Source organism: Micrasema longulum, unplaced genomic scaffold (genome assembly GCF_059751315.1).
Source record: "Micrasema longulum isolate JH-2025_06_02 unplaced genomic scaffold, ASM5975131v1 h1tg000842l, whole genome shotgun sequence".
Taxonomy (NCBI): Eukaryota; Metazoa; Arthropoda; class Insecta; order Trichoptera; family Brachycentridae; genus Micrasema; species Micrasema longulum.
Genome location: NW_028278034.1, coordinates 368,803 through 386,590, shown reverse-complemented (window position 1 = coordinate 386,590; position 17,788 = coordinate 368,803). Strand labels below are relative to the sequence as shown.

Below are 17,788 nucleotides of genomic sequence, written 5' to 3'. Positions count from 1 at the left end.
AACAGAGATGAAGTACAAGTACAAGAGATGAAGTGAAACAGAGACTATATTACCTTCTCTTAAATGTTCTGTTCTGTTAGTCAAATCCAGTTCTTGTCTACAAAAATTTGGACAAACTCAAAATGCTGTTGATAAATCCACCTGGTCCATGAAGATGTATAGAAATTGAAAAAATAACATTTTCAGGCATTGCTTAGTATGTGGGTGAAATAATTCAATTAGATGAATCTCACCCGCATAAATAAAGGTTTCAGCTCTTTAACTTCACAAACATCAACAGATGAAAGAAATTGAAGGAATATAGATTTTCAAATATGGGCAGAATGGTGAATGTTACACAGTGTGTACTTAAACCAGGTCATAAGCCCTGTCCCTTTTCCCTCTCTGTTGAAATAAATTTAAATATGAGCAACTCCCTAGGGAGGAAATCCAGCCAGTCTGCAAGCATTTGGACATACTTAAACATTGTTGAATTAACTACCTGGTAAAAGAAGAAGTATAAAAATTGGAAAATTGTTTTCAGGCGTTGCCTAGTAGGTGTTTTGGTTCAGCCGGATGAATCTCACCCGCGTGATTAAGGTTTCAGCTCTTTTACTTCGCAAAAGTCAACAGATGGAAGAGTTGAGGAAATGTGGATGTTCAAACATGGGCAGAATGGTGAATGTTTCACAGTGTGTAAAGTGGCCAATGACAGGTCATAAGCCCTGTAAATGCCTAGACGTCCATATTCCCTTCTCAATAGTGTTTTCCCCTCTCTGTTGAAATAAATTTAAATATAAACAACTCCCTAGGGAGGAAATCTAGCCAGTCTGCAAGCATTTGGACATAATCAAACATTGTTTGATATTATCTTTCAAAATACAGTGCCCCGTCTAACTGATTCAAAAACTATGTTTTAGACCTACAGTAGTAAAATTGCGTCGACACCAAACATATAACCTTTTGCCATATCATTATCAAAATATTAAGTAAAATAAAACACAAATTTGTGTCGGATAACAAAACTTCTGTCACAAATAAGGCGAATAAATGTTGTCACGTGAAATGGCAGTTTGCGCACGACAATTCTATTTCACACAAGTGCGGTGTTTTTTTACCTCCGATGCCGCCGAAGCCGCGCACGAACTGGCTGCCCTCCTGGCTCTTGTCGGAGATGATCTCGAGCGTGGTGCCGAAGGCCTTGTAGTTGTTGGCGAGCCACTCGAGCAGCGGCTGGCTCTCCACGAGCTCGAGCTCGACGCCGCTGTCCTTGTCGGTGAAGTGGGACTTGTCCTTCTCCTGCTCGGGCGTCAGGTGCAGCACCGTCTCGATGCTCGTCGAGTGTGACTTGAGCACGTATCTGCGGAGCGGAAACCGTTCGGTCAATCGGTGAAATTGGGAGTAAAAAATGTAGAAATTGGATGACTGTAGAAATTGGATGTAAAAATGTAGAAATTGGATGTAAAAAATGTAGAAATTGGATGTAAAAATTGTAGAAATTGGATGTAAAAAATGTAGAAATTGGATGTAAAAAATGTAGAAATTGGATGCAAAAAATGTAAAAAGTAAATGTAAAAAATGTAGAATATAGATGTAAAAAATGTTGAAATTGGATGTAAAAAATGTAGAATTTGGATGCAAAAATGTAGAAAATGGATGTAAAAAATAAGTTTTAAAAATGTGGAAAATGGATGTAAAAAATGGATGTAAAAAAATTAGAAAATGGATGTAAAAAATGTAGAAAATGGATGTAAAAAATGTAGAAAATGCATGCCATTAACTGTAGAAATTGGATGTAAAAATGTAGAAATTGGATGTAAAAATGTAGAAATTGGATGTAAAAATGTAGAAAATAGATGTAAAAAATGTAGAAAATGCATGCCATTAACTGTAGAAATTGGATGTAAAAATGTAGAAATTGGATGTAAAAATGTAGAAAATAGATGTAAAAAATGTAGAAAATGGATGTAAAAAAAAGTAAAAAGTTAATTTAAAAAATGTAGAAAATAGATGTAAAAAATGTAGAAATTGGATGTAAAAAATGTAGAAAATGGATGTAAAAAATGTAGAAAATCGATGTAAAAAATGTAGAAAATGCATGCCATTAACTGTAGAAATTGGATGTAAAAATGTAGAAATAGGATGTAAAAAAAGTAGAAAATAAATGTATAAAAAGTAGAAAATGGAAGTAAAAAATGTAGAAAATAGATATAAAAAATGTAGAAAATGGATGTAAAAAATGTAGAAAATGGATGTAAAAAATGGATGCCATATACTGTAGAAATTGGATGTAAAAATGTAGAAATTGGATGCAAAAAATGTAGAAATTGGAATCAAAAAATTAAGAAATTGGATTAAAAAAAAAAAAAATTGTATGTAAAAAATGTAGGAGTTGGATATAAAAAACGTAGAAATTGGATGTAAAAAATGTACTGTAATTTATTGATGTAAAGACATTATTCTTCCTAAACATGCGTCAACTGCATGTCACCATTTAGTAAAACATAAAAATTAGACACTTGAAAAAAATGGTCAATTAAACTGCACCTACTTTGAATTTAGTTTGACAATAATTTACACATTTTTTTGTTTACCTTGATTTTATTCCTATTCGCGCGGCGGCGCGCGGCTCGACGCCTTTAGACAGATCGAATGAGTTTCGAAAAAATTTCAACGTAAAACCGGCGTTATGAAAAACAAAAACGTTCATTGAGGGTAATTGTGTGCGGACCAACTACTGCTTTACAAAATTATGACAGGAATGGTCGACTGTACAGAGCTGCTCGGTTTAATAACTATACATGTGCCAGCCAGGATTTGTAGACGGCACCACCTGTTTCATGTACCAATAAGTAAAACATCGTACGTTAAAAATGCTTTTTTTCGTAGGACTTTTTCAATGTACAATACAAAATTTAAAAATATAGATTACACAAACATCGCTCTGTCAGATTTAAAATTTACACTAAAAATGTATTATGTAACTTAGTAGACATTATAATAATAAATATGTACATCTCCCCTCCCCTCCTTATGCTCTCTTCGAGCATTCTTGTCCTTATCCCGCCCAATTTACAGTAACTTAATGTTCTTAAAATTAATATTTTAAAAATCTTTGATTATTGAGTACATGAAAATAACATTTTTAAATGTATAAATTGTATGTATTTATTTGATATGTAATATATTTTCTTTACTAACTTTGTATACTATGTGGAAATCTGTTATTAGTTCTGAGTTTATACACTATATCTGTTTGTTTACTAAAAATATGTATGTAGAACTGTTGATTTCCCAAATAAAATAAAATAAATAAAATAAATAAAATAAATAAAATAAATAAAATGAATAAAATAAATAAAATAAATAAAATAAATAAAATAAAATAAATAAATAAATAAAATAAATAAAATATTTGAATGAGAATGTGTGGAAAAAAATGGGAACTTAACAGGAAAACGTAAAAACGGCGTTTTAATGTTTCATTAATTAATAGCTTATTACCTTTGTATGTCCAAATTTTCCCAGCAAATGAGAGTCTCTACTGAGCCCAGTTCGAGCGCCCGAAGAGTGTCCTCTACTCCAAAACAGTATTTGCCCGTGTCCTAAAATAACAAAAATATTACATTTATTTATCAAAATAAACGTCGCAAAAAAAATCAACAACTTAGGAATGCTTTCGCTGCATCCGGGACATCTTCAAGACTGGTATCCTTATTATAAAATTAAATATATTTTATACTGGTTTATTTATAAATTTGTATTTATGTATTTGATACAGAAAAATATTTACAAATGTCTTCATTGGTGAACCGTAGAACAGAGACTAAACTTAATAAGTGATGTCAATTCTCTGTTAAAAACTATCTTCTCCCATGTTCCCCCCAGTGTCGACGAAATGATAATCTTTTGCGTGTCGAATCTTCCAAATCTAACTATGGCTTTAATTCCCCGATGTCATAAATATGTCCATTGGGCGTAGATATAAATAAATAACCAAGAGAGGTAAAAAAAATAACAAAGAACTTAAAGTGAGCACGACATTTCTATACAGTCCACGCCATTCCTTCAGCTTTCAGTTTGCAACAAACCTCAAACAAACAACCAATGATCGAAATACGCTGCGTTTAGTTTAGCGATGCCATGCCTCATGCATCATCGAAGGTTTCGATGGTGATTTCGTGGTTCCTGGATGGATCTGACGCGTAAGGCTGATCATCGGTGTAGGCCCTATACACCACTGGGTCTAAAGCGTTATATTGTCGGCCGACTCATAAAGGTATTGGAAATGTATTGTTCCAACACCAGCTGGTCCGGCACTATTTTCTGGCAGCACTGCAAAGGTCGTCGGGCATGTGGCCCTCGACCGATCGGTGCTGCGCGGTGCATAGGGCACTATCTACCGTCAAATATTACATCAATGAGGAAGTTCAGTGTCTTTTTTATTTCACAACATTATTTTTGGTACGTGTATTTGTACATACACAAATCTGGATTTCTCCCAAGGGGGAGTAGGTATATATTTTTATTTATATCCCTACAGAGATGAGGTAGAATTTTTTCAATTTCAGGATTATGGATATTTGAGCGTTTACAGGGCTTATGACCTGTCATTGGCTGGGTTAAGTGGCCACTTTAAGTGTTACTACAAAAAATGTTACCTGTGTGGATATTCGCTAATAAGCGGAATGGGGAATGTTGTAGTACCTACTTAAAGTGGCCACTTAACCCAGCCAATGACAGGTCATAAGCCCTGTAAACGCTCGAATATCCATAATCCTGAATTTGTTTTTCTAAAAAAAAAATTCTACCTCATCTCTGTAGGGATATAAATAAAAATCTTTTTTATTTGTTAATAGAATATCAAACTAAGCCAAATTTTTTATTTATTTATTTTATATATCCTATTATCAGCGCTTTGATTTTTTAAAGTTTTGTATTTCTGAAATAATTCCGCGAGTGACGCCAGAGGTTGTTCGTTCGTTTACGGTGACCAAACCGGATATCCTCCAAAGCTCTCATATCATTGGCTGGTTCGTATGCACCAGTGACGTCATTCAAAGTGGTAGGTTTTATTAAAATGTATATACAGGGTGTTCTTAAAACCCTGTCACATCTGAAACCACGATGATCAGTATGAGCAAGAATACTTATTGGCACATAAAAATATTTTTTTAGAAAATTGTACAGAAAAGCCATCTTTATATAAAATAAGTCGTACCTGTGAGATCTCGTCGAAGTATCTGCCGATTAATTTTTTCTCCTGTATGAATTTAACGTTTTGAAGGGACTCGGCCGCTAATTCTATCGCCTGATTGAAGCCGTTCTCTCCTCCGTAGGAAACATCAACCAGCTTTATGATTTTGGTCTGCAATCTCTGTTGGAAAAAAATAATTAATTAGATAAATGATATAATATAAACAAACTAAAAAATACTTCCCTTTCAATGGTTTCGTCAAAAAAGGATCTGGGCATTACTTTAGATAGTAAACTCTCCTATCGTGAACACATTGACAATATTGTAAACAAATCTCTCAAACTTCTCGATTTTTTCAATAGAGTGACGGCGGACTTCAAAAATATTAATACCATCAAAACTCTTGCTCACTAGCTCCACCCCATCTAGAATACGCTTCTCCTATTTGGTCTCCATTCTACACGACTCATATTGACCATATCGAGACTGTATTTTTTATTATTTTTTCTGTACATTTTCAAGAAACTTTGGAGTACAATTTAATGCTCTAATTTTTACCCCGCGTAAGAAAACATTCTTTGTACCCAATTTCCCGTAGGGCTGAAGTTCCTCATTGAAGGAGAGAATCTGACGGGGATCCAGCAAAAACCAATGTGGATTGTTGGGTGTTGAGTGATGATAATTACCGAGTCGAACATGTCGGACTGGGAGAGCTCGGTCTTGAAGTCGGCGGAGCCGGCGAGGATGAGCCCGCACACGTTGGGCCGGTCCTGCAGGATGAAGAGCTGCGCGGCCACCTCGGCCACCTTGCGCACGTAGTTGTGCCGCTTCTCCATGCGCAGGCGCGCGAACCGCAGCGCCGACTGCCCCCCGCGCCCGTGCTTCTTGGGCAGGTCCACCGTGAACTTGTGCAGCACCTAGGGAGCCGAGCCGATTTCGTCAATACACGTGTAAATACTAGCCGACCTGACAGGCGTTGTCCTGCCCGGACGTTGCTCTCGCTTGTGATTAAATTCCAAAACTAACTAACTAACTAACTAACTAACCATCACGCCATTTCCCCAGAGGGGTAGGCAGAGAGGATAGAACGCCACACCACTCTGTCCTGGCACACTTCCTTTGCTTCCTTCACATTCATACATCTTCTCATGCACGCACGTCGATTATTCCGACTTTTCACATGACCACTTTCAAGAATCTGTTGTACTCGATCATGCCATGTCTTTCTCGGCCTTCCTCGACTTCTACAACCAGACACATTCGCATCATAAATCTTTTTAGCCGTTCTTTCATCATTCATTCGCTCCACATGACCGAACCATCGCAAAAGACCTTTCTTAATTTTGTCGATAATGCTCAACTCAGCCTTGCATTCTGCTCTAATTTCGACATTAGGGCACCTATCATACATTGTTTTTCCGCACATTCGCCCGAGGGATCGCATTTCAACAGCATTCAGTCTACTTTCGTCCCTTTTTTTCCAACTCCATGCTTCGCTTCCATACATTAGGGTCGGTACCAGAACTCCATTATGAACTGCTAATTTAGCCTCTTGCGATAGACACTTATTTGCTACGACAGACTTTAAGGCACCATTAACTCTGTTACCGGCACTAACCCTCCTTTCAATATCCTCGTCCATATTTCCATCTCTAGTATAGTAACATACTACCCAGATATACAAATTCTTCGACCTGTTTCAAACTATCTCCATTTACTACAATCTTCCAAAACTAAAATTTGTATTATTTAAATATTGAATTTAAGTAGGTACCTGGGTGCTTGTCTATGGTTGAATTCCAAAACATAAGATAAATATTTTTGCGAACATCAAACTCCGGTCTTTTCACCAGCAGAGGGGTGTACTTATGCAGGAATACGATTTTTTCGATGTATTGAATTTGATATTATTTTAGTATTACAAAAAATCCAGTAAAAAGAAATAAATGGGTAGAAATAATGAAGAATTTAAGGAAAGAATCTAATTGAGATCCACAAAAAACAATTCAAAAACAAACTTTTTTGTACACAAAAAAAAAACAACTTTTTTTGTAAATGCATTCTCCTCGAATGCAACTAATAATAAATTAAAATAAATAAAAATACCGAATGTACACTCCGAGCCATCCACGCACACACACGAACGCACATATAAAACACACACAAACATATACATTACATGCGGCACATATACACAGCAAGATGCACATTCAGCAACTATCCCAAATAATCGACCCCATGAAGAAATTTTCTGTACAAATGCAACGTGCAGTTAGAAATGTCTACATCAATACTGAGTCCGTTATAATTTCTACAGGCACGTCTAATGAATGAATTCGAGGTATGATTGTTTTTACAAGTTGGTACATAAAAAAGGGAATTTAATCTGGTATGGCGAAGAGGACAACGGAAACCAATATTTTGTAAGATACTAAGTACACACGTGCGTTTCCAGAAATTCTCCAGCAGCCTAGTGGACCACATGGTGACGATATCTACCTGCTGTCTACATAAGATTCTCTTCGGACATCTATCTCCCTTTGTTAACCATGGAGTTGAAACAGTGCTTTATTTATTTAGTTTTTTATTGCTCAGTTCTTGGCATGAACACTTGACAAACTTACTACTATGCTCTATTTTTTATAAATTTATTGATATCATTCTAACTTTGCTAGAATTCCACTCGTCCATGCGCTCTGTAGCTGCACGATGATTGGTTATCTGGCTTTCATATACCAACTTAAAAATACCTAAATTTTATAAATAGGGTCTAGAATTACAATCGTCTATGCGCTTAGTAGCTGCAAGACGTGTTGTAATCTTACTCCTTTTTACTATTCATATTATTTTTATTTTTTTTTAGTATCATTAATACGCTAAATTTATTTGTCAATTTTTAAAATGTGTAAATGGGGGCTAAATTTCTAACTGTCTATGCGCTCTGTAGCTGCAAGACGTCCTGTAATCTAGCCCCTATCTGTTATAATTTTTTATTGATCTTAATTAAAAACGAGGAACTAGAATCCCAACCGTCCATGCGCTCTGTAGCTGCAAGACGTACTGGGATATTTATTAATTGTACAGCGCCCTTGAGGTGATTTTCACAAAAATGGCGCTAAATAAATTATCCAACTATATAACTATATATAACTCGGAGAAAGGGAATAAATGCAACAGTCACCTCGCGAGTGTTCCCCTGCAGGGTGCCGAAGAGGGCGCCGTTGCCGTCCATCACGATGAAGCCGAACTTGTTGTCGTCGGCGAGCAGGGCCGTGAGCGCCTCCGTGTGGAATTTGTTGTCGCAGAGGTAGAGCGAGGTGTTGATGGCTTGAAGGGCTCGAAGTCGATGTTGACCTTCTTCTCCTTGCCCTCCTCCGTCACGATGGTGCCGCAGTATATCACCAGGCCGTTGGGGGGAACCTGGACAGTCCACCGCGCAAATTTAATTCAACAAACTTATAGACATAGAATTGTAAGAAAAGAACAAGAAAATAGAAGAAAAAAAACAAAATAATATTACTGGTACAGCTCACATATTTTACTACTGTGCAGACGTTAGGTCAAGTGACAAGCTACTGTCGTAGGCACCTTCGCATCAATAAGTTCCCGGTGGCCCAACATCCGTACAAATGCCAAAAACTCTTTTTTTTCGCTACAAAACGAATGACCAGAATCCGATACGAACATCGAATGTTGAAGATCTGGGCGTTAGATTTGTGAGCACTCTGACATTTCATGAACACATAGAGACAATCAGTGGGCTACGCAAACAGCGCACTAAATTTAGTGAACGCGCATTTGCGGTCGCAGACCCTACGGCGTGGAATGCTCTCCCAGCAGAGGTGCGAGGCTGTGAGAGTGAAGTGATGTTTCGGAAAAAACTTAAAACCCACTTGTTCTCCAAATCATTTGAATAAATCCGTAGAACGTGACAACAAAATAAATTATTTTAATTAAATTACAAATTTAAAAGCTTCAATTAAATTAACTTTACAATAGAATCACCATGTAAAGCGCCCTTGAGGTATTTTATTACGAAAATGGCACTATATAAGTTATCCATAATAATAATAATGCATTGAAGATGTTAGGATTTGTTCTGCGTACTGCCAGGGTTTTCGAAAATACCCGCATACTGAGAACTCTTTACAACTCCTCGGTGCGAAGTAGACTCGAGAGTGGCTCGATGATTCGGGGGCCACATGAGCTGAAGTGCTCTCTTATGATAGAGAAAATCCAAAAGAAGTTTCTGAGATATCTCTACATGAGAGAGTGCGGGTATTATCCTCGGCCCTACCCGACCGAGTTCCTCCAGGGTATGCTCGGCTACAACTGTTTAGAGACTAGAAGGAATGTGTATTTGACTACACATTTTTATCCATTGTTGCGCGGTATGATCGATAATTCTGAAATTATGGTGAGCATTGGTTTGTATGTTCCTGATAATTACCTAAGGCAGCGTCAGCATAGATTGTTTCATACTCCGATATTCAGGACCAAACTGCCTATGGTTATGCCTGTTGGAAGGGCCACCGCTATGCTGAACAACATCGCTCTGGATATTGATCTGTTCCATGTATCCGAAGGGGTTTTCCGGAGCAGGATTCTTCGACTACTTTGACATGAGTTTCTTTTGTGTATTTTTTTTCTTTTTTATAATATGTACGTATTGAATATATTTTTGTAATGTATATGTTATATTTAAAATAAATAAATTGAATTGAATTGAAATTGAAAAATATATACAAATAATAATGGACTTTGAAAAACAGGGATGAAAATAGGTTGAATGCTGTCAAAATGAGATCTTTCAGGCGAACGTGTGGTAAAATTGTGTACGATAGATGCACAAATGTCGACATTTATACATTATGTGAGGCTGAGATAAGCGTTATCGACAAAATCAAGAAAGGAGCTTGGCGTCGGTTCGGTCATGCGGAGCAAATGGACAACAAACGAACAGCTGAGAACATTCACAAAGGGGATGTCGATGGATGCAGAAATAGAGGAAGACCGGGAAAGACACGGCATGACCAAATCCAACAAACACTCGAAGATGGACTCGTTAAAAGTCGGAATAATCGGCGCGCGTGCATGAGAAGATGTATGAATGTAGAGAAAGCGAGATCTGTATGCAAAGATGGAGTGATGTGGCGTTCTATCCTCTCTGCCTACCCTCAGGTACCATGAAGTGTTCTAGTAACACCTTTTTTATAACCTATAATTAAACATGATTAGAAAAAAAAAAATTACATGTCACTGTGTGGATACAAATACAAAACATAAAATGCAAAAATAATTTAATATACCAAGCTTTGGTGGGGTGATCCCATCTCGGGACCAAAAACAAGTAGCTATTTTTTTACACTACTACTACTACCATCACGCCATTTCTCCGTAGGGGTAGGCAGAGAGAATGGACCGCCACACACGTCTATCCTAGCCTCTTCCACATTCATACATCTTGTCATACATGCCCTTCGGTTCTGTCTGCTTTTGACACGACCAGACTTGAGATTTAGGTTTATCCGATCGTGCCGCGTCTTCCTCGGTCGTCCTCGTCTAACGTCGCCGTTCATTTTTGCCATATGTACTTGTTTTACCATTCTCTCGTCGTCCATTCGTTCTACGTGACCAAACCGTCTCGGAGACGCTTTCTTAATCTTATCAATTATACTTGACTCAGATTTACACTCTCGCCTGATTTCATCATTCGTAACCCTGTCATACATTGATTTCCCACACATTCGTCAAGAGATCGCATTTCAACCGCGTTCACCCGGCTTTCATCCTTCCTCTGCCAGTTCCATGTTTCACTTCCATACATAAGTGTCGGGACTAAAACTCCGCTGTGCACTGCCAGTTGAGCTTCGATTGACATATTTTTATTAGAAATTACTGTGCTTTGTGCTCCGTTCATTATGTTGCCCGCATTCATTTTTACAAATAATTTTAATTGCTCAATCTACGTTTGTGGCAAGGTATACTCGACTCCTTTGACCAAATGATGTTGCCACTTTAGGTGCCATGTATAGCTATTTCATAGCTAGTATTGTAAAATTTATTTCCACCATGTTCACGAGTGGAACGAGACGTGCCTCAGCATGCAGTTGCCTGACGTTCAGAACACCGACTCGTTCGAAACGTCGCTTATTTATAATGTCGGCCGACTCATAAAGGTATTGGAAATGTATTATTCCAACACCAGCTGGTCCGGCACTTTCTTCTGGCAGCACTGCAAAGGTCGTCGGGCATGTGGCCCTCGACCGATCGGTGCTGCGCGGCGCGTAGGGCACTACCCGCGATCAAACGTTACGTCAATTGTCCAGTGAAAAAACTCAATTAAACCAGCCAACGACAGGCCGCGATGAATTCATTTTTAAGAAAGTCGGCAATCGAGGCATTCAGAGCTTATGTTCTGTCACTTTATACACTGCCGTTGCCCGCCAATTCAGCCAAATAGAATATGATATACTATCGCCTGGTAACAGAGGACTTCTATAAAACGCCAATATCACATAAGCATGAAACGCGCCAAAAAGCGAGAGGAAACTTCATAGAAAGAAGAGCCATAAATGCGGATGGAGAGAGGACCAGGGCGTATATACTCCCTCGCATAGTAAAGAGACTCCCGGACGAAATAAAAAATAGTGATATGAATAAAAACAAAGTAAAATTGGTTTTAAAAATCTTTTTCTTAAATTCTAAGTTTAGTCTGTAAAAAAAAAAAAAATTATAAAAAAATGGGGAAACCAAACAATTTAAAACAGTGTCAAAAAAAGTGTTTGTTTATTATTTTTTATATATTTCGTTTTCAAAAAAGACTTGATTTACTTGTATTTAATTTTTTTTGAACTTTTATTTTATTGATATTTTTAAGATTTTTTTAAAAATATTTTATGTAAACATTTATTATATTGTGTTACAAAAATGTTTAAAGAGAGAAATCCCTGCAAAAAAACTGCTTTAGCAGTTTGGCGGGAATTTAAAAAAAAATTGTTTAGAATTTAAAAAAGAAACATAAATAAAAAATTTTTTTTTTTAAAAATGAGTCTCACCAGCGTCCGTGAAAGTCTAGTCCTATTCAAAATTCTCAAATCAAACCCAATCATATACGACTACTCACTGAACGATGAAATATTATCATCTGTGTCTAGTATACGAGATTTGGGTATTATACTTGACACTAAACTTTCTTTAACAATTCATATTGAATATGTTATCGATAAATCCTTAAAACTCCTTGGATTTATCAACAGAAGCACAACTGACTTCAAAAATATCAATACCCTTAAAGTTCTCTTCTGTTCCCTAGTTCGCCCGCACCTAGAGTATTCCACTGTTATCTGGTCTCCGTATTATGATGTTCGCATCAAGAATATTGAAGCAGTTCAATATCGATTTTTGAGAAAGATAGGCTGGAAGTTGGTATAATGAGTTAGAAACTAGCTTAAATATATCTTCTCTTCAAAACCGTTGAAATAAATCCGACCTTCTAGTCCTATTTAAAATTCTTGATGGAAGTTCATTGTAATTTATTATATAAATAAAACACGAGTGATACTTTAATCCACAAATTTGGAATATCCAGTGACCGGTTTCATCGCTTTCGCGACATCTTCGAGACTGGTATCTTTATTAAAAAGTTAAATGTCCTTATACAGAACAGAGGTAAGGATACATAATTCAAAGTTATATGTAAGTAAACAAAACCACACTCACGAAGGATGAGACACCAAAAATAAAATAAAATACTTAAACTCATTAAAATAGCATTATATCAATTCATTAGTTAACCCATAGAAAATTTGTTGATAATGATCCTTAAGATAAAAATAACTTTATTTAATTTACTTACATATAACTTTGAATTATCTATCCTTACCTCTGTTTTGTATAAATACATTTAACTTTTTAATAAAGATACGTCTCGAAGATGTCGCGAAAGCGATGAAACCGGTCACTGGATATTCCAAATTTGTGAATTAAAGTATCACTCGTGTTTTATTTATATAATAAATCACTCTTTGATGCGCCCGAACTACTGAGCTCGATAAAATTAAATATCCCCACTGGAAACCTCAGACAAAACTGACTCTTTCATACCGATAACCATAGAACTAACTATGGTTTCCATTCTCCTGTGCCCAGAATTCTCAGGTCTGCCAACAAACATCCCAGTCTTGATTTCTTTGAGAACAAGTTGTCTTCTTTCAAACGATCACTGAATCAAATTCAATTATAAACACTTCTCTCCCGCTTCCACTCCCACCGAGTCTACTATATACCATTGTCGTTCTACTGTCTTTTATAATAATTTTCTATGTATACAAATGCCCTTAAAAACGCCCATTGTTCAGTTCGGGAAATATAGATATTTAAGCATAAGGTTACATGGTTTTTTGTTGCTTACTTCTTGGCATGAACACTTGACAAACTTACTACTATGCTCTATTTTTGTAAATTTATTGATATCATTCTAACTTTTCTAGAATTCCACTCGTCCATGCGCTTTGTAGCTGCACGATGATTGGTTATCTAGCTTTCATATATCAACTTTAAAATACCTAAATTTTGTAAATGGGGTCTGGAATTCCAATCGTCCAATGCGCTTAGTAGCTGCAAGACGTGTTGTAATCTTACTCCTTTATTTTTTTTTTAGTATCATTAATACACTAAATTTATTTGTCAATTTTTAAAATGTGTAAATAGGGGCTATATTTCTAACCGTCTATGCGCTCTGTAGCTGCAAGACGTCCTGTAATCTAGCTCCTATCTGTTATAATTTTTGATTGATCTTAATTGAAAACGAGGAACTAGAATCCCAATCGTCCATGCGCTCTGTACCTGCAAGACGTACTGGGATATTTAATAATTGTACAGCGCCCTTGAGGTGATTTTCACAAAAATAGCGCTTTATAAATTATCCAACTAATATATATAGTGTGTGGGCACTTAAAGCAGCCAATGACAGGTCATAAGCCCTGTAAATGTCTAGATATCTATATTCCCTTTTCTAAAACGTTCTTACAAAAAAAAAATAGCGAGTGCAAATCTGAGACAGGTATGTGGTAAGATTAAGAAAGGGTCTCTGAGATTGTTTGGTCACGAAGATTGAATGGATGACGAAAGAGTGGTAGAACAGATATAGAACATCTCATCTTTTGATTAATGTAAATGGACATGACGGGACCATTCCAAAGGAATTTTTTGAACGCGGTCATTCAAGTCACAGACTATCTCAATCTCACCTTTGTGTAGAGTTTAAGGCGGTGTTGTACAGAGGTGATGGCTCCTAGCACGGAGAGGCGGTTGACGCGCGACTTGATGTTGGACGCCGTTCCGAACTCGTCGGCGAGCATCTTCGACACTCGGGAAATCTGGTCTTTCGGAGGGATGATGAGAGAGATCATGGACGTTCCGTTCCTGGAAAGAAAAATGCATTTGTTAAAGAAAAGATTGTCAGAATGGAATGTTTAGGATGGTAGGCGGCGTCCAGGCATTTTTATGAGCAGGCGTTTTTTCGTCACGCTCTTGAAAATGCCTCCCCGATACTGTGCGAAAATGTCAACAGCGTGTCGGACTGATTTGCCTGGACGAAATCAAGATTTGACTATCCCATTTTCAGCACCCTAAAATTGAACAGATTAAGTTATTTGATTTTTTTAAAGATATTCACAAAAGTCAACAGATGGAAGAGTTTAGGAAATGTGGATGTTCAAACATGGGCAGAATGGTGAATGTTACAGTGTGTAAAGTGGCCACTTAAACCAGCCAACGACAGGTCATACGCCCTGTAAATGCCTAGACTTCCATATTCCCTTCTCGAAAATTTTTTCCCTCTCTGTTGAAATAAATTTAAATAAATAACAATATAACAAGTTGTCTAAAATGTGCCAACAGGACACAGATGCCTATTTTGATGCGTACTTTCAAATTTCCAATCAAAACATATAGAGTTCGTAAATATTTTTTGTTATCAAAAGTTACAGATCCCATGGTGATCACAATAAGTTGATTGCTGTATTTGTAAAAAAAATATTTACACGACACATATTATTAAAACATACGCAAATAAAAGAATTAAAATTTATTTACAAGTAATTAAAAAGGCTCTAGGGTGGACTGCGGAAACTATAGAGCTATCAGCCTTTTGGGCGCTGTTGGAAAGATTTATGGCAGAATACTGATTGAGAGACTAAGAAAAGTGACTAAAGATAGAGTGTGGGATATACAAAGTGGATTTATGAATGGAAGAGGATGTATGCATCAAATATTTGCTCTGCGAAATATGACAGAAAAGTTCCTGGCTAAACATCAGAAAGTTTTCTGCGCATTTGTCGATCTGCAAAAGGCATTTGATAGAGTTGACAGAGAGAAATTGTGGAAGGCTTTATCGGAGTATGGAGTATATTTTATAGGACAGCACAGCATGTGTGAAGGTGGATGGGTCATTCACATCGTGGTTTAATATTCCGAAAGGAGTCAAACAGGGATGTGTAATGTCACCACGGTTGTTCAACATATACATCGATAACTGTATGAAAGAACTGAAAGATTTAAGAATGGGAGCAAAAATGAGTGGTATAACTGTTAACTGTCTTCTGTATGCGGATGATGCCGTGCTTCTTGCTAGCAGCAAAGAAGACCTTCAATTCTTGGTAACAAAAGTCTACGATGTATGCAAGAAAAGCAATTTGCTTATGAATGTTGATAAATCCAAAGTGATGGTTTTTGAAAGGGATGAAAATATAACTAAATGTGAGATCAGCGTGAACGGAGATATTCTGAATCAGGTGGAAGAATTTGTGTACCTGGGAAGTATGTTTACTAGGGACGGAAAGGCCGAGAAAGATATTGAAAGGAGGGTGAGTGCCGGGAACAGGGTGAACGGTGCACTGAAATCTACTTTGGCAAACAAATGTTTATCGCAGGAGGCTAAACTAGCAGTTCACAACGGAGTTCTAGTTCCAACTCTAATGTATGGGAGCGAAGTATGGAATTGGAAAAATAATGATGAAAGTAGGTTGAATGCTGTCGAAATGCGATCCCTCAGGCGAATGTGTGGTAAAACGATGTATGATAGGTGCGCAAATGTCGAGATCCGTGAAGTGTGTAAGGCTGAGACACGCATTATTGACAGAATCAAGAAAGGGGTGCTGCGTCGGTTTGGACATGAAGAGCGAATGGACAGCGAAAGAACGGCTTAAAGGATCTACGATGCGAATGTTGATGGATGCAGAAAACGAGGAAGACCGAGAAAGACATGGCACGATCGAGTCCATCAAACACTTGAAGATGGACATGTCAAAAGTAGGAATAATCGGCGTGCGTGCATGAGAAGATGTATGAATGTAGAGGAAGCGAGGTCTGTATGCCAAGATAGTGTTATGGCGTTCTATCCTCTCTGCCTACCCCTACGGTGAAACGGCGTGATGGTTTGTTGTTGTAATCAAAAAGGTCAAGTCAAAGAAGGAATCGTGTGTTAGAAATAGCACATTGTAAAACGAGGCTCGCACAGAGACATGCATATTTTATAGGCCCAAAATTTTTTGCTGATAATATTACATTTATTCCAAACTTTCAAAATTTTCCTTCTTTTAAAAAACACGCACTATCCTGGATTCAAACTGAAGATATGAACTCTTTTTTTTATTTATTTTTTTCATTGCTATAAAAAAAACCTTATAATCTTTAACAGAATATTTTCTTTTCTCTTATGTTACAGAAAAATATTATAACTGTCTATTTATTGTAGGAGCAAAAACTTATACACATTCCTTGTATACCTACGAACAGGCCATACCTTTATGGGAGTTTTTTGTTTACTATTTTTACTGTTAATATGTATTTCATTGCTATGTATCCTTTATTTTTTTAATACTCTGTTTTACCTCGTATGTATATTGTAAAAAAAACTAAAAAAATAATTAATAACAATAATTGCAGTTTTACTATGTATTGATACGATCAAAATGACGCGGCGCGTCAAATTTGACTAATTTTTCGAACTAATAATAGCATATTGAATCTTAAAACACTACCGTCATATTTGACACAATGCACACAGATTTGCTTCGATTTTTTAAAGAACTGCGCGTTTTTTGACGCCATCAACCCGTGACGATAGAAAAATGCAATTTACAAGGTAAAAATACACATATGCACTAAAATATAATACGCTAGTGGCCGCGTGGTCACACATATGATTGGGAAATCGACTGAGGTTAGGGATCGACGCGTCAAATTTCAACAAAGATCTAGACACAATGCCAGATTAATGGTTTATTAGAAGTTATTAAACGTTAAAATAGCGCGCGAGGGGTGTTTTAACGCTCGTTTGAATGCAAAAAGACGTTACGTCTTCTCAAATCTGGGCCAGTCGCTGACGGAATCCGCTGGATGGGGACTCACCCTCTGGCCATTTCCAGGCTCTTGATGAGTTTCTTGATCTTCCAAATTTCCACATTGCGGTCGGCGGAGGTCTCCTCGTTGGACATGGCGGCTCTTCACTCGGAAATCGCAGCAAAATCCGGAAAAAACAGCCCGCGACTCAAAATGGACGGAGAGCCACGAATCGCGACTGCCTTCACGCGCGCACGGCTGCCAACC

General features: G+C 37.1%; 1 protein-coding gene across 1 annotated transcript in view; it reads right to left on the bottom strand.

The window, feature by feature from the left end:
- The window catches only part of eRF1 (eukaryotic release factor 1), a 39,542-nt gene extending 21,754 nt beyond the window's left edge, over positions 1 to 17,788 (bottom strand). Inside the window, 8 exon segments of the mRNA XM_088231037.1 lie at positions 1,098 to 1,339; positions 3,484 to 3,584; positions 5,201 to 5,356; positions 5,863 to 6,093; positions 8,358 to 8,500; positions 8,503 to 8,596; positions 14,428 to 14,602; positions 17,591 to 17,788. Coding sequence (XP_088087163.1) covers positions 1,098 to 1,339; positions 3,484 to 3,584; positions 5,201 to 5,356; positions 5,863 to 6,093; positions 8,358 to 8,500; positions 8,503 to 8,596; positions 14,428 to 14,602; positions 17,591 to 17,676 — 1,228 coding nt within the window. The 5' untranslated portion in view covers positions 17,677 to 17,788.